Below are 26845 nucleotides of genomic sequence, written 5' to 3' on the forward strand. Positions count from 1 at the left end.
TTTAAGTTCCTTCAAGTTCCTGTTGGGAATGCTTGTGTTGCACTTTTTCCCCATTGGGGTCACGATGTGTACGCTGTTTGTGTAATGCTGGTATGTAAATGAAGTGCATTGTGGGCCGTGGAATGGGTCTGAGTAATGCAAGTGCCTCAACTTCCTGCTCTATTCTCCAAGGCAGGGTGGCGGTGCTACTTATCTAACTAGGGTCGTCCCAGGGTCACCAGCGATTGTCTGACCTCATAGAAGTGAAGCTGACAGCCAAGTGTTCGAACGTGTTCTCGACCACAAACAAGAGCTTAGTCCAGGGGGCTTAGGTCTCAATGTTTTTCTGTCTGATTAATAGAGAGTGTTTGTCTGGGTTTCTGTCTGAACATTTGTGATTAAACTTTTTATTTTTGTTATGCTAGTCTAGTCTATGTGAAATTACTAACTTGTTGTGCTCTAGTAGTGCTCAGTTGGTGACGTCGCCCGCTCTGAGACAAAGTAGTTGTTGCAGCTTTTGTAGTTGTCGCGGCTTTTGTGGAGTGACGGATAACGATGCTTTTGTGGGTGACAGTTGTCAATGTGTTCAAAGCGTCCCTGGTTCAAGCTCAGGTTGGACGGAAGCAACACTTTCACTTGGTTCCTGACCTGTTACACATTCAGGATTTTATATTCAAGGTAAACTGTTCTGATTTGGAGGCTTATGTGTCTGTTGTGTGCAAATCTGGCTGTATCCAGATGGAGGATTTCACTGTTGTTTCCTTGTTTCCTCACCTACACAACAAGCTCTAGCCACATCTAAGCCTAGAATCTTCCACAGCTACGCAACTAGCCCTAACCATATCTAAGCCTAGAATCTTCCACATCTCAGAGACACTGGTACAGTCAGCATTAGAAATGGGTGTCTATGATTGAGTGACAACATCACTCCTGTCTTTATTCATTCCTGCATGTGGCATTTTCCCACCCCTTTTTATATTTTCCCTCTAGTCTCCTTGGAGACCGTTACGATGGCTCAGTGGCGGAGCTGTCATTCTTGGGCCTAATCAGAGGTGTCATAGGACCCACTCACCACAGCTTCCTACCTGTCTGTCTGATAAAGCTGCAGACAATCAGTCTAGGACTTAATAAGCAAATTTAATTTAATATGTTCTGTGTGGTTGGTCATTATATGACGCCCTTAACCACCAAGAAAAACACTTAAACGTGTCAGATAATGACACAGTTTTGTTTTAATTGAAGTGTTTTATTGTTAATAAATATCTAAGACATTTTATATTGCAAACCATTTAATATATATATATATATATATTGTAGAACACTGTCAGTACCATGAAATTGGCTTGAGTCATGGTTTAGTGACATATTTTGAGACGTGGTTTAGTGACATTTTGAGTTTAAAAAAAAGTCATAATGAAAGAAAATATACTAGATATAAACAAATGTTTATAGGACATAGCTCAGCTGTCTTTCAATTCCATGTCACTGGTATTACCACACACTTTTCGAGGTGCAACATCGAAATACTTCCGGGAACAGACCAAAGAGACAAGGACGGAGTTTGGTGTTTGAGAAGTGAAAAGTTCTTCCTTAGTTTTTATACACTGCTCAAAAAATAAAGGGAACACTAAAATAACACATCCTAGATCTGAATGAATGAAATATTCTTATTAAATACTTTTTTTCTTTACATAGTTGAATGTGCTGACAACAATCACACAAAATGATCAATGGAAATCATATTTATCAACCCATGGAGGTCTGAATTTGGAGTCACACTCAAAATTTAAAGTGGAAAACCACACTACAAGCTGATCCAACTTTGATGTAATGTCTTTAAAACAAGTCAAAATGAGGCTCAGTAGTGTGTGTGGCCTCCACGTGCCTGTATGACCTCCCTACAACGCCTGGGCATGCTACTGATGAGGTGGCGGATGGTCTCCTGAGGGATCTCCTCCCAGACCTGGACTAAAGCATCCACCAACTCCTGGACAGTCTGTGGTGCAACGTGGCATTGGTGGATGGAGCGAGACATGATGTCCCAGATGTGCTCAATTGGATTCAGGGCTGGCCAGTCCATAGCATCAATGCCTTCCTCTTGCAGGAACTGCTGACACACTCCAGCCACATGACGTCTAGCATTGTCTTGCATTAGGAGGAACCGAGGGCCAACCGCACCAGCATATGGTCTCACAAGGGGTCTGAGGATCTCATCTCGGTACCTAATGGTAGTCAGGCTACCTGTGGCGAGCACATGGAGGGCTGTGCAGCCCCCCCAAAGAAATGCCACCTCACACCATGACTGACCCACCGCCAAACCGGTCATGCTGGAGGATGTTGCAGGCAGCAGAACGTTCTCCACGGCGTCTCCAGACTGTCACGTCTGTCACCTGTGCTCATCTGTGAAGAGCACAGGGCACCAGTGGCGAATTTGCCAATCTTTGTGTTCTCTGGCAAATGCCAAACGTCCTGCACGGTGTTGGGCTGTAAGCACAACCCCCACCTGTGGACGTCTGGCCCTCATTTACCACCCTCATGGAGTCTGTTTCTGACCGTTTGAGTAGACACAATCACATTTGTGGCCTGCTGGAGGTCATTTTGCAGGGCTCTGGCAGTGCCCCTCCTGCTCCTCCTTGCACAAAGGCAGAGGTAAAAGTAAAAATCATTTCAAATTCTTTATATTAACCAAACCAAACTGCACAATTTTCGGCACAAAGCATTTGTGTTTAGTGAGTCCGCCAGATCAGAGGCAGTAGGGATGAGCGGGGATGTTTCTCTAGATAAGTGCATGAATTGGACCATTTGCCTGTCCTGCTAAGCATTCAAAATGTACCAAGTACTTTCGGGTGGCAGGGAAAATGTATAGAGTAAAAAGTACATTATTTTCTTTAGAAATGTGGTGGAGTAAAAGTTGTCAAATAGTAAAGTACAGATACCCCAACAAACTACTTAAGTAGTGCTTTAAACTATTTTTTACTTAAGTACTTTACACCACTGCCTATCTTCATGCTGTCTGTGTTTGTAACGCAAGATGGAAACAAGCCTTTCTCTCGTCAGAGATCGCATTTCTTTTTTGAGATTGCAAAATGTGACCTTTTCATTCAAGACAGGATAAATATTGTTTCAGGTGATAATAAAACGTTTTGTTTAGTTACTTAACTTTTTTCTCTAACTTTATAGCAAGTCAATCTAGCTTGCACTACAGAGCAGCTAGCTAGCTAAAAACAATGCTAGGTTGAAGATACAATTAGCTAGCTACCGCCACCTAATAACTATCATCAAAACCAAACGTCATTACCATCACAATACATTTCAACAGGAGGCAACATTCATACAATATTATCGGCTTAACAGCCAATGTGTATTTGGAATGGGTATATATAGGATTGGGTAGTTGTTAAATATCCCATAAAGGTATCAAACTGCATATTTTCACATTTTTCTTTTTGGTAACTTCCTGTTCTTTGACAGACTCTGGCTGGGCTGAAGGAGACACAAAGTTTGGAAAATTGTAAGGTATGCGGTGTCCGTCTCACAACGGAGCCTTCAAGGGGGCGTTGTGATTCCAGTCCATTGTGGATGTCCCCATTTCAAATGCATGACATTCGGCGCCACGTTACACCTCAATCAGACCGACAGCGTAATGGCATCAATGCTGGTTAATAAATTCTGCAGTCAAACTTTTTTATTATGTAGTCCAACATTTTTAGTGGAAAGTTCAACATTCACCTTTTGCTACTCTTTCTGTCAAGTCTGCACATACAATTTCATGCACACATTGGATAAGTCCAACATATGCACCACACAGAATAAACTGCAACTGCCTCTGCAACTCAATGCTGCAAGGTAAACGCAGCATTCTAATGGAAATGAATGTACTTCTGGTAGACCAAAACGCAATGATTGCTGTCGGTCTGATCAAGGCGTAAGAGGTATAGCCAAGATTTTTATACAAAAAAATACAACTAGGCAATAGTGCCACCAGGTGGTGATGGAGAATATAAGGTATAACCTACATTTAAAGATCTTGAGATATGCATTTGAATAGTTTGTACAAATAGGTTTATGAATATGTTTAACATGCTTTATCCCTAACTAGTATTGAAGCTTTGCTTACTGGCTCCATGGTTTAGGCGTATTTTACTTGCTCAGTGTAGTTCAGCAGTCTCTGTCGATTACGGCTCTTTGGCCTTGGAATCTTTTGGAAGCATTGTAGACAACACTACAACATAGCAAATATTTATTCAAAGCTGACTTGTGGATTGTCTTGATGAAGGAGATATATATATATATATATATTTGATGAGAACAGTACCTGAAGGCATTTTCCATTTTCCCCTGCAAACATATGGCCCCACATCTCCATACATAGGTAATGGAAGATGATAAAGGCTTTTTTGAAATCAACAACAACTTTGCCTTTTGTTTTGGTTTGTTTGTCAATTAGGGTGTGCGGGGTGAATACATTGTCTGTTGTACAGTGATTTTGGAAAAGACAATTTGACATTTGCTTAGTACATTGTTTTCACTGAGGAAATGTATGAGTCTGCTGTTAATGATAATGCAGAGGATTTTCCCAAGGTTGCTGTTGAAAATATTGGGGAAGATGCTAAAGCTAATGATGATTTTAAAGAGTTTAAGTATAGCCAATTGGAATTTGTTGTCTGTATATTTCATCATTTCATTGAGGATACCATCAACACCATAGGCCTTTTTGGGTTGGATGGTTTTTATTTTGTCCTGTAGTTAATTCAATTTAATTGGAGAATCCAGTGGGTTCTGGTGGTCTTTAATAGTTGATTCTAAGATTTGTATTTGATCATGTATATGTTTTTGCTGTTTGTTCTCTGTTAAAGGGCCAAAAAGATTGGAGTAGTGGTTTACCCATACATCTCCGTTTTGGATAGATAACTCTTCGTGTTGTTTGTTTAGAGTTTTCCAATTTTCCCAGAAGTGGTTAGTCTATGGATTCATCAATTACATTGAGCTGATTTCTGAAGTGCTGTTCCTTCATTTTCTTTTTCTTTTTTAAATTTTTTATTTCACCTTTATTTAACCAGGTAGGCAAGTTGAGAACAAGTTCTCATTTACAATTGCGACCTGGCCAAGATAAAGCAAAGCAGTTCGACAGATACAACGACACAGAGTTACACATGGAGTAAAACAAACGTACAGTCAATAATACAGTATAAACAAGTCTATATACAATGTGAGCAAATGAGGTGAGAAGGGAGGTAAAGGCAAACAAGGCCATGGTGGCAAAGAAAATACAATATAGCAAGTAAAACACTGGAATGGTAGTTTTGCAATGGAAGAATGTGCAAAGTAGAAAAAAATAATGGGGTGCAAAGGAGCAAAATAAATAAATAAATAAATAAAATACAGTTGGGAAAGAGGTAGTTGTTTGGGCTAAATTATAGGTGGGCTATGTACAGGTGCAGTAATCTGTGAGCTGCTCTGACAGTTGGTGCTTAAAGCTAGTGAGGGAGATAAGTGTTTCCAGTTTCAGAGATTTTTGTAGTTCGTTCCAGTCATTGGCAGCAGAGAACTGGAAGGAGAGGCGGCCAAAGAAAGAATTGGTTTTGGGGGTGACTAGAGAGATATACCTGCTGGACCGTGTGCTACAGGTGGGAGATGCTATGGTGACCAGCGAGCTGAGATAAGGGGGGACTTTACCTAGCAGGATTTTGTAGATGACATGGCGCCAGTGGGTTTGGCGACGAGTATGAAGCGAGGCACATTTATTACTAGTTGACAGAACGCGTCTCCTTCCTGAGCGGTATGACGGCTGCGTGGTCCCATGGTGTTTAAACTTGCGTACTATTGTTTTGTACAGATGAACGTGGTACAGCCAACGAGAGCGTACAGGTCGCAATGGTGGGTAGTATATGGGGCTTTGGTGACAAAATGGATTGCACTGTGATAGACTGCATCCAATTTGTTGAGTAGGGTATTGGAGGCTATTTTGTAAATGACATCGCCAAAGTCGAAGATTGGTAGGATGGTCAGTTTTACAAGGGTATGTTTGGCAGCATGAGTGAAGGATGCTTTGTTGTGAAATAGGAAGCCAATTCTAGATTTAACTTTGAATTGGAGATGTTTGATATGGGTCTGGAAGGAGAGTTTACAGTCTAACCAGACACCTAAGTATTTGTAGCTGTCCACGTATTCTAAGTCAGAGCCGTCCAGAGTAGTGATGTTGGACAGGCGGGTAGGTGCAGGTAGCGATCGGTTGAAGAGCATGCTTTTAGTTTTACTTGTATTTAAGAGCAATTGGAGGCCATGGAAGGAGAGTTGTATGGCATTGAAGCTTGCCTGGAGGGTTGTTAACAGTGTCCAAAGAAGGCCCGGAAGTATACAGAATGGGGTCGTCTGAGTAGAGGTGGATCAGAGACTCACCAGCAGCAAGAGCGACCTCATTGATGTATACAGAGAAGAGTCGGTCTAAGAATTGAACCTTGTGGCACCCCCATAGAGACTGCCAGCATGTCCGGACAGCAGACCCTCTGATTTGACACACTGAACTCTATCAGAGAAGTAGTTGGTGAACCAGGCGAGGCAATCATTTGAGAAACCAAGGCTGTCGAGTCTGCTGATGAGGATGTGGTGATTGACAGAGTCGAAAGCCTTGGCCAGATCAATGAATACGGCTTCACAGTAATGTTTCTTATCGATGGTGGTTAAGATATCGTTTAGGACCTTGAGCGTGGCTGAGGTGCACCCATGACCAGCTCTGAAACCAGATTGCATAGCAGAGAAGGTATGGTGAGATTCGAAATGGTCGGTAATCTGTTTGTTGACTTGGCTTTCGAAGACCTTAGAAAGGCATGGTAGGATAGATATAGGTCTGTAGCAGTTTGGGTCAAGAGTGTCCCCCCCTTTGAAGAGGGGGATGACCGCAGCTGCTTTCCAATCTTTGGGATTCTCAGACGACACGAAAGAGAGGTTGAACAGGCTCGTAATAGGGGTGGCAACAATTTCGGCAGATCATTTTAGAAAGAAAGGGTCCAGATTGTCTAGCCCGGCTGATTTGTTGGGGTCCAGATTTTGCAGCTCTTTCAGAACATCAGCTGAACGGATTTGGGAGAAGGAGAAATGGGGAAGGCTTGGACGAGTTGCTGTTTTCTGTGGTGTATTGTTTTAGTGATTCACCATAGTGAAGGTGTAAGCTCAGGTTTTCTGGGTCTCTATGTTTTTGGTTGGACAGGTTTCTCAATTTCTTTCTTAGTTTTTTTGCATTCTTCATCAAACCATTTGTCATTGTTGTTCATTGTCTTTGGTTTTCTGTTAGATTTTTATTTTATTTGATAGGGAAGCTGAGAGGTCAAATATGCTGTTTAGACGTTCTACTGCCAAGTTTACACCTTCACTATTACAGTGGAACGTTTTGTCCAGGAAGTTGTCTAAAAGGAATTTGTTGTTGCCTAACAGTTTTTTGGTAGGTTTCCACACTACATTCTACAGACTTTCTTAATATTATTCAGTTCCTTTGGCTTTGCTGCCTCATGTTTGAGTTTTGTTCTGTTCCAAGTAGTGTGATTTTTTTTCTGTGATCTGATTGGGGTGTCAGTGGACTGACTGAACGCTCTAAGAGACTCTGGGTTGAGGTCAGTGATAAAGTAGTCTACAGTACTACTGCGAAAGATGAGCTATAGGTGTACCTACCATAGGAGTCCCCTCGAAGCCTACCAATGACTATGTACATACCCAGCGTGCGACAGAGCTGCAGGAGGTGTGACCCGTTTTGGTTGGTTATGTTGTGCCTAGGGGGTGGCATATGGGGGAGGGAATGCTGTCACCTCCAGGCAGATGTTTGTCCCCCTGTGTGCTGAGGGTGTCAGGTTCTTGTCCGTTTCTGGCATTTAGGTTGCCACAGACTAGTACATGTCGCTGGGCCTGGAAATGATTGATTTCCCCCTCCAGGATGGAGAAGATGTCTTCATTAAAGTATTGGGATTTTAGTGGGGGGATATCGGTAGCACACAGGATGACATTTTTCTCTGTTAAAATAATTTCCTTTTGAAAATCTAGCCAAATGTAAAATGTTCCTGTTTTGATTAATTTAATGGAGTGAGTTAGGTCTGCTCCATACCAAGTTAGCATACCCCCTGAGCCCTTCCCTGTTTCACACCTGGTAGGTTGGTGGATGGGGCTACCAGCTCCCTGTGACCAAGAGGGAAACCCTTGGGTCCGTCTCCTCTATACCATGTTTGACAATGTCTGTATTTCTGATTTCTTTGGTGAAGTCCAGGTTTCTGCTCTTTAGTCCAAAGGCAGATGACGACTCTCTCTCTCTGTGTTTTCTCTCTCTGTGTTTTCTCTCTCTGTGTTTTCTCTCTCTGTGTTTTCTCTCTCTGTGTTTTCTCTCTCTGTGTTTTCTCTCTCTGTGTTTTCTCTCTCTGTGTCTCTCTCTGTCTCGGTGTCTCTCTCTGTCTCGGTGTCTCTCTCTGTCTCGGTGTCTCTCTCTGTCTCGGTGTCTCTCTCTGTCTCGGTGTCTCTCTCTGTCTCGGTGTCTCTCTCTGTCTCGGTGTCTCTCTCTGTCTCGGTGTCTCTCTCTGTCTCGGTGTCTCTCTCTGTCTCGGTGTCTCTCTCTGTCTCTGTGTTTTCTCTCTGTCTCGGTGTCTCTCTCTGTCTCGGTGTCTCTCTCTGTCTCGGTGTCTCTCTCTGTCTCGGTGTCTCTCTCTGTCTCGGTGTCTCTCTCTGTCTCGGTGTCTCTCTCTGTCTCGGTGTCTCTCTCTGTCTCGGTGTCTCTCTCTGTCTCGGTGTCTCTCTCTGTCTCGGTGTCTCTCTCTGTCTCGGTGTCTCTCTCTGTCTCTGTGTTTTCTCTATGTCTCGGTGTTCTCTCTCTGTCTCTGGGTGTCTCTCTCTCTGTCTCTGGGTGTCTCTTTCTGTGTCTCTGGGTGTCTCTTTCTGTGTCTCTGGGTGTCTCTTGCTGTGTCTCTGGGTGTCTCTTTCGGTGTCTCTCTCTCTCTCTCTGTCTCTCTCTGTCTCTCTCTGTCTCTCTCTCTGTCTCTCTCTCTGTCTCTCTCTGTCTCTCTCTCTGTCTCTCTCTCTGTCTCTCTCTCTGTCTCTCTCTCTCTGTCTCTCTCTCTCTGTCTCTCTCTCTGTCTCTCTCTCTCTGTCTCTCTCTCTCTGTCTCTCTCTCTCTGTCTCTCTCTCTCTGTCTCTCTCTCTCTGTCTCTCTCTCTCTGTCTCTCTCTCTCTCTCTCTCTCTCTCTCTGTCTCTCTCTCTCTCTCTCTCTCTCTCTCTCTCTCTCTGTCTCTCTCTGTCTCTCTCTGTCTCTCTCTGTCTCTCTCTGTCTCTCTCTCTCTGCATCTCCTATCTGTCTCTGCATCTCCTATCTGTCTGTGTCTTTCTTTCTCTCTCTCTCTGCATCTCCTATCTGTCTGTGTCTTTCTTTCTCTCTGCATCTCCTCTCTGTCTATCTCTTCTATTGATCTAGCATACGTCTGTTCTGTAGGACAGGCCATATAAATTACAATATCACTGTTAGTGCCACTGCCCAAATTAATGTTGCATTCTTCCTGTAGCTCAACATGGCACAAGGTGGTGCCCTAATCCAATTATTTGAACACTAGCCCCCCTTAACCCTTGATGCAGTACATGGCAAGATGTCTGCTAATCTGAGGAGTTGCTGCAGTGTTTGAGAGCTGAGGAAATGTCCCCATTTTAAAGGATGGGCTGCAGCATGCATGACAAGATGTCGAACATTCTGTGTGTTCCACGGCTTTGAGACCCAACTCAGTTGGTAGAGCATGGTGCTAGTAACACCCGGCTTGTGGGTTCAATTCCTGCTGTGGTCACCCAAACGATAATATATGCATGCAATACTGTAAATTGCTTTGGATAAAAGTGTCTGCTAACTGGCATATAACACATTTTTATATCCAACAGGTTATGCTAATTAATCCAATGTGGTTTTACTAGAAAGTTAGTCCACATTATGCATGTAAATTCTATGGTAACGTTTCAATGTCAGGGTTGGTGCATGTGTTATGATTTTAGAATGTTTTAATTTGAGATATTTATTCATCTGAGTTTGCTGTGGTACCTAAAGGATTTGTAGCTGAAGCTGGCATGTGTAATACCTCTAGCATGGCCCAGAGTTTGGGAGTGGTCGCTCTTCCTCCTCAAGGTCTTCTATGCATTTCTGTTCATCACCTCCAGAGGGCGCTCAATGCATTATAATCGAGATACCAGCACGTCTGTACTGATAACCGTCATCTCCCCATCTCCTCAGCAAGCTCCACTGTGCCCCACCCTTTATCTTGTGAGGGTTCAAAGAAGCAAAAAAATAAATAATACTGAATCTGTTACTTACATGTGCAGTGTACTGTATGTACTTCTCATATAAAATGTCATACACAGTCTCTAAGAGATGCTGATATATAGGCCTATATTCTGCCAACTATAAAGTGTGATACAGTATGCTGTGTTGCGTCCATGACTCAAACACAGTCAAAATGTAATTTGTGTAATGATGGTTTGGGGCCTGCGACATGTGACCTACGATATGCAGCCTGCGCCCCCCTTCATCGTCACCCACCCCTCACTAATTACCACCCCACAGGTTATGGGGCTGTGGGGAAGTTCTGCTCTCTGCCCCATTACACCCAATGTTATAGCTGTCTGCATGGAGAGGTCATAGAAAGAGATTGGTGTGCTCAGCTCAAGTGTTTGTAGTAACAAAAAGTATTTGGGTGCTGGGTTCAAAAGGCATATACTTGAACGAAGGAAAACCCAATGACTCACATCAACACCATCATCCCGGAAACCCTAGACCCTCTCCAATTCGCATACCGCCCCAACAGATCCACAGATGACGCAATCACAATTGCACTCCACACTGCCCTTTCCCACCTGGACAAAAGGAACAAATATGTGAGAATGCTGTTCATTGACTACAGCTCAGCGTTCAACACCATAGTGCCCTCAAAGCTCAGCACTAAGCTAAGGACCCTGGGACCAAACACCTCCTTCTGCAACTGGATCCTGGACTTCCTGACGGGTCACCTCCAGGTAGTGAGGGTAGGTAGCTGATGCTCAGCACGGGCGCCTTTCAGGAGTGCGTGCTCAGTCCCCTCCTGTACTCCCTGTTCACCCACGACTGCGTGGCCAGGCACAACTCCAACACCATCATTAAGTTCGCTGACGACACAACAGTGGTAGGCCTGATCACCAACAACGATGAGACAGCCTACAGGGAGGAGATCAGAGACCTGGCCATGTGGTGCCAGGATAACAACCTTTCCCTCAATGTGAGCAAGACTAAGGAGATGATCGTGGACTACAGGAAAAGGAGGACCGAATAGGCCCCCATTAATATCAACAGGGCTGTAGTGGAGTGTTTACACTGCTGCTACTCACTGTTCATTATCTACTTTACCCCTACCTGCATAGTCACTTTACCCCTACTTAAATGTACAAATGACCTTGACTAACCTGTACCCCCGCACATTGACTCAGTACTTGTACCCCCTGTATATTGCCTCGTTATTGTTATTTTATTGCTTTATTTTATTTAGTAAATATATTCTTAACTCTATTTCTTGAACTGCGTTGTTGGTTAAGGGCTTGTAAGTAAGTATTTCATGTTAAGGTCTACCTACACCTGTTGTATTCAGCGCAGTGACAAATGATATTTGATTTTGATTTGAAACTCACTGAAAGTTCTAATGTATTTGTTTAGCAGCAGAAGTCAGAATAAACTGTCACGTTTCAGCAGCAGCCCTTTGTCAGAGTTTGGAGAACAATAGACATTCACCCGTATTTGTAGATGACTCCACATTGTACTACTGCTTTGTTTTTGCACAGTTATTATTTACATATATTATTTACATTCATTATTTCAAATACGTTATTTACATAAATGTTCTATTGTTTTCCATAAGGGCTTCAAAATACAAAGAATTGCGCGACTGTTGTTTTACAGGAAGCAAACTAACAGAAGTTGTTCATTCAGACCTCTTGGGCTCTCTGCAAGGAAGGCATGGATATAATATGCCTCTGTGGCAGCAACTTTTCTCTATCACCTCCTCTGTTATTAAGTGGCAGTACAACAACTAAGCCCCGGAACCTCAGCCTGCACACGTCATGTCCCCATATTACAGTGTCTGGCTACAGGGGACTTCTCATCACCAGTACTGATGTTGCTCTTGTGAGAAAATGAAAAAAAAAAACATTAAGAATATTTCAGTCGCTGCGTGTTTTTTCTTTCTTCGTGCACGGAGAGGTCACCACAGCACTGCAGTGATCCTCAGGTTGCTCTGTCTTTATGGACTATAAATTAGTCCCCAAATCCAGAATAAATTCAAGAAAACCGTCTCATGTTGCTCAAATAAACAGCAAACCTGGTTTCAAAAAACAAATAAAGCAACAACACCTCTCCCCTATTTGACCTAGATAGTTTGTGTGTATGCATTGATTGATATGTAGGCTATGTGTGCCTTTTTTAAAAATGTATGTAGTTCTGTCCTTGAGCTGTTCTTGTCTAATGATGTACTGTATTATGTTTTGTGTGGACCCAAGGAAGAGTAGCTGCTGCTTTTGCAACAGCTGATGGAGATCCTAATCAAATACCAAATACTGCCTCAACTACTCAGAGAGAGTTAAAGGGGCAATCTGGGATTCGTACATCCATTTTTTAAAAACTTTTGAATTAATGATCTAGGTATAGCCATTGCTTCTTGAAGAATAGTGTGTGTTCCCAACACTTTTTACTATAGTTGCAACAACCAGAAGTCCTCACAACAGTGGTCAACCAAGGGAAATTCAGAGAAGTGAGGCTATTTGGCCAGTCCTCACTTCTAAAAAGGCAGTTTTAGGATTAGGGGTTAGATTATGGGTTAGGAGTTAAAGTTAGGGATAAGGTTACGGTAAAAAGTCCTCGCAAGTATTGGAATACAAAGTGGTGTGTGTGTGTGAGCGAGTGTGAGCGAGCGTGTGTGTGCGAGCGTGCGTGCGTGCGTGTGTGTGAGCGTATATGTGTAGCCGACTGTAGTTGTTTCCATGGTTTCTGGCTTTGATCAGGTACAGTCCATAGAGTAGGGCTTAGCTGAATCTCCTGGTTTCATCCCCCAGTTCTCTCTCTGTGATTTCTGCTGCTTTGGTTGGTCGCTTTGGATTTCAAAGGTTTATTTTTTTTTATCTTCAACTATGCAGCTTTAAGGATGAATTGTAGTTTGCCTCAATTTGATGAGTGTTAAAATGTGAAAGTAGTAGGCTACGTTGATGCAAAACGGGAGATAAAACACGTGCATTGACTGCAGCAATGCTCATCATGGGGAGAATTGCGTGCCAGCCTCATTTTGGGAAGTGCTCCCCCATTTTCTGCCTGTCGTATCGGGCCAGTGTCAGAGAGCAGCGAGCTCCGGTGGATCTGGTCCTGGTCGACTGGGCTAATGCCATGTGGCTTGTCACCCTGAGAATCTAGGTCAAGTTTAAAGCTGCCTTCCTCTTTGCTCTGCTCCCACCACTGCAGTACCCCCCCCCCCCTCAAATACACCTCCACATATCATAGTCACATATTGTAGACACACAGTATACATCCTACATCCTTATCTAAATACCTTTTTTTTTTTGCATTTCCATCAAAATTGGAAAGTATTCAAACCTTTTGACTTTTTCAATACTTTTACGTTTCCAGCCTTATTCTAAAATGTATTAAATATTTTCTTCTTTTCTTTTATCTATCTACACACAATACCCCATAATGACCCCATTTTCTCACATTTATGAAAAATAAAAAACAAAAATACCTTATTTACATAAGTATTTTGCTATGAGACCAAATTGAGCTCAGGTGCATCCTGTTTCCATTATTCATCCTTGAGATCCTTACCTGTGATAAATTCAATTGATTGGACATGATTTGGAGAGGCACACACATGTCTATATAATTTTCCACAGTTGACAGTGCATGTCACAGCAAAAACCAGCTTTGAGTTTGCCAAACGTCACCTAAAGACTCAGACCATCAGAAACCAGATTATCTCTCTGGTCTGATGAAATCAAGATTGCCTTTAATGTCAAGTGTCACGTCTGAGGAAACCTGGCACCATCCCTACGGTGAAGCATGGTGGTGGCAGCATCATGCTGTGTGGATGTTTTTCAGCGGCAGGGACTGGGAGACTAGTCAGGATCAAGGGAAAGATTAACAGAATAAAGTACAGAGAGATCCTTGATGAAAACTCGCTTCAGAGCGATCAGGACCTCAGACTGGAGTGAAGGTTTTAACTTCCAACAGGAAAACAACCCTAAGCACACAGTCAAGACAACGCAGGAGGCGCTTCGGGATAAGTCTCTGAATGTCCTTGAGTGGCCCAGCCAGAGGCCGGACTTGAACCTGAGAGACCATCTGAAAATAGCTGTGCACCGAAGCTCCCCATCCAACCTGACAAGAGCTTGAGAGGATCTGCAGTGAAGAATGGGAGAAACTCCTCAAATACAGCTGTGCCAAGCTTGTAGTGTCACACCCAAGAAGACTCAAGGCTGTAATTGCTGCCAAAGGTGCCTCAACAAAGTACTGAGTAAAGGATCTAAGTACTTTTGTAAATGTGGTGTTTCAGTTTTGTACTTTTAATAAATTAGCAAAAATGTATTAAAAAAAAACAACCTGTTTTTGCTTTGTCATTATGGAGTTTTGTCTGTAGGTTGAAGAGGAAAAAAATGGGGATGGCTTGTCATCACTGCCGTAGTAAGAGTGGATCCTCACGCTGCTGCAGAGAGAGAGAATAGTGTAGTAGTGGGATGTCAGTACTATAATCCCCCTGCAGCAATGAGCTGTTTTTTTTATAGGACATCGCAGCCGACGCGGAGCCTCAAGTCCAGCAGTGTTCTGGGGCGTTTCCTTGGAGGGGGTACGGAGGTGTGTGACTCCAGGAATGCCATCCTGGGGGGGTCACCATGTTCAATGGGGGTGGCACTGAATATTAGGATCTTCAGGGCTGACACCGAGATCTCCTCACTCATGTTGTTATTGTTATTCCTCCACTGTTTCATTCTCCTAGGCTGTGCAAGTCCGCTCTCAAATAAAAAAGTATATATTTTTTATACAGGAATATTGTCAGTATAAATATTTGAGTTGTCATTTAGTTTTTATTTTATTTCAGAACATGACAGCAATTTGGCAAAAACCAAGTTGCATTTTGCTCAGGGAAATTATTCACTTAGTGCTGGAAGCTGGAAAAAACATTCCTTCACTGCCTGTTCACCAGATCCCCTCGCTCCCCTCCTAATCCGCAGTTTTTTGGCGCAGGACCTCATCTGTATTAATATATTCATGTGCTTTGAAGTCTTACCACCACCGTACCATCTCTCTCCAAGCTCGCCTCTGATAGGCTGGTTGCTTGTTTTCAATGGCACCAGCTTTTTTTGAGTCCATGGATACAGCACATGGTGGGGCAGTGTGGCTTAGCCAATTGGAGAGTGTTGTTTGGCTCCCGGTTGTAAAGCAGGGCACCCTGGCCCTAGACAAACCCCCCCTCCTCTCTGTGAGCACACGATCGCCCAGTGGGGGGTCCAATCCAAAAACAACCACACCCTGTCCGCTGGCCCGGGACTCCCACTGACATATCAGAACCTCCAATACCAATGAATGGGCGCAAAACCACCCCCTTCCTGTCTCTTCTCTTGCATTCCTCTCCTCTCAGCACTGCACTGAATGTTCTACACCTCTTCATCTCACATGATTTAGAGCAATGGATCATTACCACAAACCATTTACCAACAGCGACGAGACAGCCTACCGAGAGGAGGTGAGGGCACTCGGAGTGTGGTGTCAGGAAAACAACCTCTCACTCAACAAAACAAAAGAGATAATCGTGGACTTCAGGAAACAGCAGAGGGAGCACCCCCCTGTCCACATCGACTGGACAGCAGCGGAGAAGGTGGACGATTTTTTTAAAAGTTCCTTGGCGTACACTTCACGGACAAACTGAAATGGTCCACCTACACAGACAGTGTGGTGAAGAAGGCGCAATAGTATAGTGCCTCTTCAACCTCGGGAGGCTGAAGAAATTGGGCTTGTCACCTAAAACCCTCACAAACTTCGACAGATGCGCAATTGAGAGAATCCTGTCGGGCTGTATGACTGCCAGGTACGGCAACTGCACAGCCCACAACTGCAAGGCTCGCCAGAGGGTGGTGCGGTCTGCACAGCGCATTACCGGGGACAAACTACCTGCCCTCAAGGACACCTACAGCACCCGATGTCGCAGGAAGACCAAAAAGATCATCAAGGACAACAACCACCCGAGCCGCTGCCTGTTCACCCTGCTACCATCCAGAAGGCGAGGTCAGTACAGGTGCATCAAAGCTGGGATTGAGAGACTGAAAAACAGCTTCTATCTCAAGGCCATCAGACTGTTAAACAGCCATCACTAACACAGAGGCCTACATACAGACTTGAAATCATTGGCCACTTTAATAAATAGATCACTAGTCACTAATAATGTTTACATGTCTACTCATCTCATCTGTATATACTGCATTCTATTACCATCTACTGCATTTTGCCAATGCCGTTCGGTCATCGCTCATCCATACATTTATATGTACATATTCTTATTCCATCCCTTTACCTTAATTTGTGTGTATTAAGTAGTAGTTGTGGAATTGTTAGATTCCTTGTTAGATATTTCTGCACTGTCGGACTAGAAGCACAAGCATTTCACTACACTCACATTAACATCTGCTAACCATGTGTATGTGACCAATACAATTTGATTTGATTTGAAAACCATTTCCCATTTGTCACTGGTACATACACTTTGGCTCAAAATAGAAACATTTGCAATATACGAGAAAAAGTTTGATATATAGCTTTTTTTAGTTATCATTAATGGGTTTAGCTTTTAATTTGGTTTGAATGAGAACCTGGGGGTCTGTAATTCAACCATTCACCAAAATTATTTCTGCTGGCGCGGCAAAAAGCGAAAGAAAGAAAGCCTGTCCTCATTTCATCTCTCATTAGGTTATCCATAAGCTGGAGGATCTTCTCTTGGACTTTGAAATGCGGAGCCGAAGCTACCGCAAATCCCCGTCCTTAAAATGACCTCAATGTAGACTGAGCGAGAGCGAAGGAGCTGTGTTTAACTCTCTGAGCCTGGTAGTGGCACCATGCCTCATACTACTCAGCTCAGTCACTCAGCCTCTCTGAGAGGGGGCAGTAGAGGACTAGGGGAGAGGCATTGGGAAGGCCTAGTCATTCAACAACATGGTGATGTGACTTCACCCCTTCCCCTCCTTCTGGGGATAATCAACGAGGTGATTCCTCCCTTGTCTTCCCCTCAACAGTACCGAGCCGCTCCAGGAAGACTCTCGTTGCTCCTGACGACCAGGTGTTTTCTCTCTCCGAGGCTGACGTGGGGAAACTCTCTGAAGAGTGAATACCAGCTGATATCTTCAAACGGTCTCTGTAGTCCCCACCTGCTTTAAGGAGACCGCCATCGTCCCAGTGCCCAAGAAAAACAAGGGGACATGCCCAAATGACTATCGCCCCGTCGCACTCACCTCGGTCATCATGAAATTATTTGAGAGGCTGGTCATGGCCCACACTGGACCCACTCCAATTAGCCTACCGCTCCAACAGATCCACAGAAGATGCCATTTCCATCGCTATTCACATGGCCGTAACACATTTGGACAAGAAGAACACCTACGTGAGAATGCTGTTCATTGACTGCAGTTCAGCATTGAGGTACATGAGGTCTGATACCAACAAGCTCAGAGACCATTTCTATCTCCAAGCAATCAGATTGCTGAACACTTAAACTGTACTGACCACCTGCTCTGATTCTCCTCACCTTAGCACACATCACAACCGCTGCTACCAGATTCTTATTGTACTGCTCAAGTTATACATTTGCCCATCACCCCGCCCCCCTCCCCAATGCACGTGTAACTATTGGACTATAAATGATGCAATCCTGTATTACACTCATGCTAAAATGTTTATTCTATTCTACTTTCATTTACTTTCTTTGTATTCTTATTTTTTTTACTATTTCTTATTGTTGCCGCATTGTCGAGAAGTAACCTGCAAGTAAGCATTTCGTTGGACGATGTGCACCATGCATATCCCGTACATACAAACTAATAAGACTTGAAACGATGCCTCTGTTCTTTTCCTTTCCAACGCTGTCATCTCTCCCGTCTTTCCGCTATGTGGCTACCACCCGTATAAGGTAGTAGGAAGGTACCCAGTGAGGTGTAGCAGCATCATTCAGGTCACGTTAACGGAGAGTGTTATGAAAGAGCCAGGCGTGGCAGGTGGCAGGTGGGTGTGCCCCAGGTGGGCAGTGGGTAACATGGAAACCGGTTCAGCGAGTGCAGGGAGAGGGAGAGGTCATTCACGAAAGTTGCAGGGGGTACTAGTGTACAGGCGAAGACAAATGTGTCCTCGATGCCTCCTTCAAATGATTACACCAAGACTTGTTTTTAAAAGAACAATACTTATATTTATTCATCATGAGTTATTCAACCACAAGGATGAAAAATGTAGTGACTAGCCTATAACTTTATCTTGTCTCTAGTCATCACTTTTCAATTACCTTGCTTCTGCGCTCATTCACAATCACTGGCAATTATTTTCCACATGTCACTGAGCTTCACTCTGTCACTAAGCTTTACCTAGACTTTAACCTTAATCAGCTTACTCGGGTTTACCAGCACTCACTCAGCCACTGAGTTTGTTTTAACCTGCCACCAGTAATCAGAGTATTCACCCTGTCACCAAGGTGGAATCTCTCAGCCTTCTCCACCTTGTCACAAGGTGTCGCCAGTCTAGCTCAGTGTCACGACTAGCCAGCAACAGCACTTAAATGCCCAAGAAAATGTACCTTCAGGGACAATAAAGTTTTTCTCATCTCATCTTCACTCTACCCCTGATCCAATGCCATTTGAACTTTGTCTCTCAGTACAGTACAAAGATCAGCACTCCTGCATTGAGATGCTTTCTAAATATCGCCAATAGACTACAGTCATAAAAGGAGCAGACCAAATACCTTAGGGGCAATCATAGACTTCTTTAGCTCCTGAGTCTGGGCAGTGTGAATGCTTCAGTTTGTCCGATTCTGCAGAACTGTACATGCTTGTCTGGTCCATATTTTCCATATTTATTCTATTTCCTCAACATGGCCTTCTAGGGAATGACTCAGTGCTGTGACAGGCAGTCTAAGTGCACCTCGAGACTGGAAAGTTTTGTGTTGTACAGTAGCGCATACAGAATGTGTGTTCCTGTACCATACTCTAATTCTGCCCTAAATATGAGTCATTGGCTAGGAATTAACTGTATTAGGAACATCCATAAGGTGTGTGTGTGCACACACACAAAACATGGGAGCCTCTTACCCGACAGTGTGTACAGCAGGGGTTCCCTCTCCCAGAACTCTACAACAGTGGTTTCCCTCTGCTTGGTTTGGGGGTTGGTTTTAACTGTGGTTTTTCCAGGAACTGGGTGAATCTGTGTGCCTCATATTGACACTAGTGAGAGGGGCTGGGGAAGGATAGTGGGCTTAGTTCTCACACTACTCCTTCTGAGGTGAGATTATCTCCCCTCCCCACACACCCCTCTGCTTCTCGGAATCAACTGCCTCGCTTCCATGAAATCTGACTGGTTGCAAAACAACCAGAGATTGAAATTCCGTTTTTTTGTCCACTTGGCATTCACAAACAGAACAATATATTACATTTTTTTTATTTTACCAGGTTAGTTGACTGAGAACACATTCACATTTACTGCAACGTCCTGGGGAATAGCTACAGGAGAGAGGAGGAGGGGGGGGTGGATGAGCCAATTGCAAGCTGACCAAGAACACTAAGGTAACCTGCCTAAATGACTACCGACCCGTTGCACTCACGTCTGTAGTCATGAAGTGCTTTGAAAGGCTGGTCATGGCTCACAACACCATTATCCCAGAAACCCTAGACCCACTCCAATTTGCATACCGCACCAACAGATCCACAGATGATGCAATCTCTATTGTACTCCACACTGCCCTTTCACACCTGATCAAAAGGAACACCTATGTGAGAATGTTCATTGACCACAGCTCAGCGTTCAACACCATAGTGCCCTCAAAGCTCATCACTAAGCTAAGGACCCTGGGACTAAACACCTCCCTCTGCAACTGGAATCTTGGACTTCCTGACGAGCCGCTCCTAGGTGGTAAGGGTAGGTAACAACCCATCCGCCACGCTGATCCTCAACACGGGGGCCCCTCAGGGGTGCATGCTCAGTCCCCTCCTGTACTCCCTGTTCACTCATGACTGCCAGGCACGACTCCAACACCATCATTAAGTTTGCTAATGACACAACAGTGGTAGGCCTGATCATCGACAACGATGAGACGGCCTATAGGGAGGAGGTCAGAGACCTGACCGTGTGGTGCCAGGACAGCAGCCTCTCCCTCAATGTGATCAAGACAAATGAGATGATTGTGGACTACAGGAAAAGGAGGACCGAGCACGCCCCCATTCTCATCAACGGGGCTGTAGTGGAGCAGGTTGAGAGCTTCAAGTTCCTTGGCATCCACATCACCAACAAGCTAACATGGTCCAAGCACACCAAGACAGTCGTGAAGAGGGCACGACAAAACCTCCTCAGGATACTGAAAAGATTTGGCATGGGTCCTCAGATCCTCAAAAGGTTTTACAGCTGCACCATCGAGAGCATCCTGACGGGTTGCATCACTGCCTGGTATGGCAACTGCTCGACCTCCGACTGCAAGGGCCCAGTACATCACCGGGGCCAAGCTTCCTGCCATCCAGGACCTCTATACCAGGCGGTGTCTGAGGAAGGCCTTAAAAATTGTCAAATACTCTAGCCACACTAGTCATAGACTGTTTTCTCTGCTACCACACGGCAAGCGGTACCGGAGCACCAAGTCTAGGTCCAAGAGGCTTCTAAACAGCTTCCACCCCCAAGCCATAAGACTCCTGAACAGCTGATCAAATGGCTACCCAGACTATTTGCATTGCCCCCCCTCCCCCACGCTGCTGATTCTCTGTTACTATCTATGCATAGTCACTTTAATAACTCTACCTACATGTACATATTACCTAGACACCGGTGCCCCCGCAAATTGACTCTGTACCGGTACCCCCTGTATATTTACCCGCTATTGTTATTTACTGCTGCTCTTTAATTATTTGTTATTCTTATCTCTTACTTTTTTGGAGGGTATTTTCTTAAAACTGCATTGTTGGTTAAGGGCTTGTAAGTAAGCATTTCACTGTAAGGTCTATTGTATTTGGCGCATGTGACAAATACAATTTGATTAGGTGACCGTGAGAGGGCCAGATTTGGAATTTAGCCAGGACCCCAGGGTTAACACCCATACTCTTACACTAAGTGCCATGGGGTCTTTAGTGACCACAGAGAGTCAGGACACCTGTTTAACATCCCATCCGAAAGACGGCACGCTACACAGGGCAATGTCCCCAATCACTGCCCTGGAGCATTGGGATATATATTTTTTTATAACCAGAGAAAAGAGTGCCTCCTACTGGCCCTCCAACATCACTTCCAGCAGCATATGATCTCCCATCTAGAGACCGACCAGGACCAAACCTGCTTAGCTTCAGAAGCAAGCCAGCAGTGGGATATGCTGCTGGCATACCACAATGGCTCACTTTTGCGCTGGGAATCAGATCATGATAATCAGATCGAGTCATTTGCTATAGTGAGGACAGTCATTGGTCAGGATCTGAACTCTGAACCCTGTTAGGTTCACATCTGAATTTATCCATGTGCATGTACAGGGTATGTGTGACAGAACAAAAAAGCTAATTTAACAGACCAGTTTGCATATAACGGCTGTTAGTAAACGCTAGATATAAATGCGTATCTGCAGGGAATTGAGTAAAGCGGAGAAGTCACACTCAGTTGGACTTGGTCTCCGAGGCAGAATGATTCCTGTAAAATGTCCTCTATTTTAGGAGAGGTGGGCATTTTGGGGACATCTGGTGGGCCAGCGCTCGGTACAGGAAAACCACACAGTGTCTCAGAGGGCCCATCGGGGCTCATAGGAGGAACCAGGGCTGCCAGCCCCCTCAATACCACAACACTTGCTACTTCCCACTACTAACAAACCCATATATTTTGTGTACTTGCCTCCACCCATGTTAAACCATATTGTTGTGTTTTCTCGCTTTGTCTCAACAGGTATCGTAACATGGGGAACCTGCTAAAAGTCCTGACTTGCACAGATCTGGAACAGGAGCCCAATTTCTTCCTCGATTTTGAAAGTATGTTTTTGCAGGGGAGGGCTTATTTATTACAATCCCTATCTACACACGTGAACTTCCAATCATACTTATTTTAGCCCTCGTTCTTCTTACCTCTCCTCACCCACAGAGGCTACAGCACCTAATCTCTTTCCCATTTGCATCATCAGCTCTTCTCTTAGCTATGCTGTTATGGTAGGATTGGATGTTCCGAACATGATATTACATTAGAAACTACCTTCCACAACACTGAATTTCTGCATTGCAATAACAATGAGGATTTAGCCTAGCCTACTCACCTAGAACCTCTTCACTTATATCTGTAAACTCCCTACCAGACATAGAAATACCCACTTGATTGTCTTCCTGTGTCCACTAGATGCCCAGCCCACAGACGCAGAACGAGAAGTGTGGGAGAAGGTGGACCTGGTGCTGAAGGATGCTAGGGGAATCCTGGACGAACTGCAAGCATACAAGGGAGCGGGTCAAGAGATCAGAGAGGTAAAATACTAAAAGCATCACCAAACCTTCATTCATACAAGGGAGCGGGCCATGCGTCTCAGAGTAGGAATGCTGATCTAGGATCAAATCCTACCCATGTCCATGTAATTGTTGTCATTGTGATCTAAAAGGCCAAACTGATCCTAAATCGGCAGTCCTACTCTGAGACGCTACTAACTAGATCAACTACTAACTCAGGATTAACTAACTTCAGACTTTATTCAACATTTTGTCTTTCCTGTCCCCCAGGCAATCCAGAACCCCACCGACGAGGCATTACAGAAGGCAGCGTGGGTGGCCGTGGTACCCCTAGTGGGGAAACTCAAGAAGTTCTACCAGTTCTCCCAGAGATTAGGTACGTACCTGGGGCCTGATTTTAGGATTAGTTTCTCCTTATAAGATCACAATTAATAAAGATGACATGGACAGGGCGACCTGGTCCTAGATCAGCACTCCTAGACGCTTGATGCATACAGCCCCTGTTCTTAGCCTCAGGTTAGATATGTAGCCCTACAGAACAACACCCACACCTGCCTGAGACTAGTGACGTGTCCTTCAGAGCTTTGTGTAAAAGGTCAGATACACGCCTGCACTAGAGGTTCACTAGCTACAGCTTCTCTAGTGGTTATATGTAAGATACACACACTCCTCTCATGACCTTAATCGCCTGTATGCGCAATCACATCAGCGATATCAGCTGCTGAACTGCAGAAATTAACATGCATAACCACACACACACAAACATGCACAGTGCACACACTCCTAGCCATCATCAATGGGATGCTTGCTTGCGTTGCTAGATGTGATACCCACCCCCTCCCAGAGCTGAGGACTCCTCATTACCATGGAAAGGAATGTAAGATGGCGCCTGAGAAGAAGGCTTCCGTTTTTACGAGGCCCCAGCCGATTGTGTTTTTTTGTTTGTTTATTTGCGTTGTTTGTAGGAATTTTTTTACTTATTTTGTACATAATGTTGCCGCTACCGTCTCTTATGTTCGATAATAACTTCTTAACACACAGGACTGTGATTACTCACTACGGACTAGCAGAATCCTTTCTTTCATGACTCTGACGAGCTCAACGTGAAGGATATACTGCTTCTTCGGGAACAGGCCCCGATCCCCGTGATCTGCGTGAAGAGAAGGTGGAGAAAGAGGAGCCGAAGGTCAGGCTGCCTTCTGAGAATTAGTAGGCGATCGAATAAACCCCCATTTCCCTCCATTCGTTTGCTAGCAGATGTGCAATCTTTGGAGAATAAAATCGACGAGTTACATGGAAGATTAAACTACCAGGACAACAACCTCTCTCTCAACGTGATCCAAGACAAAGGAGATGATTGTGGACTACAGTAAAAGGAGGACTGAGCACACCCCCATTCTCATCGACAGGGCTGCAGTGGAGTAGGTTGAGAGCTTCAAGTTCCTTGCTGTCCACATCACCAACAAACTAACATGGTCCAAGCTCACCAAGACAGTCGTGAAGAGGGCACAACAAAGTCTATTCCCCCTCAGGAGACTGAAAAGATTTGGCATGGGTCCTCAGACGGAAAGGCACTACAGAGGGTAGTGCGAATGGCCCAGTATATGACTGGGGCCAAGCTTCCTGCCATCCAGGACCTCTATACCAGGCGGTGTCAGAGGAAGGCCAGAAAAATGGTCAAAGACTCCAGCTAGTCGTAGACTGTTCTCTCTGCTACCGCACGGCAAGCGATACCAGAGCGCCAAGTCTAGGTCCAAGAGGCTTCTTATCAGCTTCTACCCCCAAGCCATAAGACTCCTGAACAACTAGTAAAATGGCTACCCAGACTATTTGCAGCCCCCCCACCACCTCTTTACACCACTCTTACTCTCTGTTGTTATCGCATGGTCACTTTGATAACTCTACCTACATGTACATACTACCTCAATTTACCAGTGCCCCAATACATTGACTCTGTATTGGTACCCCCCCTGTATATAGTCTCGCTATTGTTATTTTACTGCTGCCCTTTAATTACTTGTTACTTATCTCTTATTCTTATCCCCCCAGAATTTGAACAGCATTGTTGGTTAGGGGCTCGTAAGTAAGCATTTCACTGTAAGGTCTACACAGCGCATATTCGGCGCATGTGACTAACACAATTTCATTTGAGAGAGTGAGATAGAGAGGGGATGCTAGCCTAGCCTAGTGCTGTCTGCTTACCGGTGACCAGCAGTCTGTCCATTGCTGATTCGCCGACCTTAACCCCTTAATCACAGTGGCGACTAGCTGTGACTGCCGTCAGTTAATGAACACAGTGGGCAACAGCCCACAAAGGCCATGTTGTGTGTGTGTATCTGTGTGTGTTATATAATGAAGTAGGTCGTCTCCCCACACATCCGTCCGTCCGCCCCACTACTCTGACTCCGGGGGCCACCTTTGCCTCAGCTGCCTCCTGCCTGACATAAGAGATGCTCGCCGACCTTTTCCGCAGGCCGGCTCGGCTGCAGACAGACAGAGAGGATGGCTGCTGGCTGAGAGATGGCTTTATCAGACCTCTCTTGTGTTATTACCCCCCCCAGAAATGTATGTTCCGAACATTAGAAACTACCTTCCACAATATTGTAACTGTGTCACTCATCATTCAGGTTTAAGCACTTTAAATAGTGCACGATGTAGCTTAATTACTCAATAAATGTTAAGCTTCCACCAATAAAGTGTCCATGACAGGAGTCCTTTGACGGCAGGGTTGGAGTGAATACCTGCCAACCCTCTGACCCTCCCACCCATCCCCTCCTCTCCCAATGTGAACAGAGCTGAGCAGCGCCTGCCTAGTCTACGTGCCCACATTCCGCTCGCCTGCTCTGCCGTGACCTGAAGGGATCAGACGCGCCCCCCCAATCCTCCAGACTCCAGACATGGTAGAGTGCCTCGATTCAAGTCCTAAAAGCAGCCCCATCTCAACTTCTGTTGCATCACTAAGGCCATTTTTAACCAGACCTCTCCTCCTCGCTACAGCAGAAGCAATGCGCTGTCCCAAGCAGATGGGGGGTCATTACAGAATAGCCAACATGCTCAATTTACTGGACTGCACTGCCAGCTCGCAGTCCGTCTCTGCAAAACCCTCTGTCTGCGGATCTCTGTGTGTCTGCGGATCTCTGTGTGTCTGCGGATCTCTGTGTGTCTGCGGATCTCTGTGTGTTTTGCCATTGTTTATTTATGGTGAGCATCTTGGTGCTTTTGTTGGCTATCTTGAGACATGGAAATGCAAACGGAAAAGCATTTGGGTGTCTACTGCGTTAGGTCACTCTCCTCATTTACAGAAAGGCAATGTTGGGAAATGCACAGCTGGCCAGGATACTAGTGGGGGAGTGATTTTATATTTTCCATTACCTAGCTTGTTACTACAGAACTGTGTAGTTTACCCCATTAAAGTCATGTAAAGTCTTCATATTTACTTACTGTCAAAACAATGGCAGGAAGCCTGGATGAATGGAGCACCTCCCACGTCTCTCATTACAATGAGATAATTAGACTCATGTCTCATCTCCATCTGATTAGGTGATCTTTCCATCCCCTTCCACCCCAACCCCGAGAGACAGCCCTTCCCTTAGTCACTTAATGTTTACATGTCTGACATTACTCATCTCATATGTATATACTGTATTCTATACTATTCTACTGTCTTAGTCCGTTCCGCTCTGACATCGCTGGTCCATATGTACAGTTGAAGTCGGAAGTTTACATACACCTTAGCCAAATACATTTAAACTCAGTTTTTCACAATTCCTGACATTTAATCCTAGTAAAAATTCCCTGTCTTAGGTCAGTTAGGATCGCCAATTTTTATTTTAAGAATGTGAAATGTCAGAATAATAGTAGAGTGATTTATTTCAGGTTTTTATTTCTTTCATCACATTCCCAGTTGGTCAGAAGTTTACATACACTCAATTAGTATTTGGTAGCATTGTGACCAAGCTTTAACTTCCTGACTGATGTCTTGAGATGTTGCTTCAATATATCCACATAATGTTCCTGCCTCATGATGCCAATTTGTGAAGTGCACCAGTCCCTCCTGCAGCAAAGCACCCCCACATCATGATGCTGCCACCCCCGTGCTTCACAGTTGGATGGTGTTCTTCAGCATGCAAGCCTCCCCTTTTTCCTCCAAACATAACA

General features: G+C 44.6%; 1 protein-coding gene across 1 annotated transcript in view; it reads left to right on the forward strand.

Moving 5' to 3' along the window:
• LOC118361484 (CYFIP-related Rac1 interactor B-like) overlaps nt 1–26845 on the forward strand; it is a 58344-nt gene that overhangs the window by 16390 nt on the left and 15109 nt on the right. Inside the window, exons 3-5 of the mRNA XM_035741460.2 lie at nt 22146–22228; nt 22587–22708; nt 22958–23063. Coding sequence (XP_035597353.1) covers nt 22156–22228; nt 22587–22708; nt 22958–23063 — 301 coding nt within the window. The 5' untranslated portion in view covers nt 22146–22155. The remainder of the gene's footprint in view (nt 1–22145; nt 22229–22586; nt 22709–22957; nt 23064–26845) is intronic.

The sequence above is a fragment of the Oncorhynchus keta genome, chromosome 28 (assembly GCF_023373465.1).
Source record: "Oncorhynchus keta strain PuntledgeMale-10-30-2019 chromosome 28, Oket_V2, whole genome shotgun sequence".
NCBI classification, from domain to species: domain Eukaryota; kingdom Metazoa; phylum Chordata; class Actinopteri; order Salmoniformes; family Salmonidae; genus Oncorhynchus; species Oncorhynchus keta.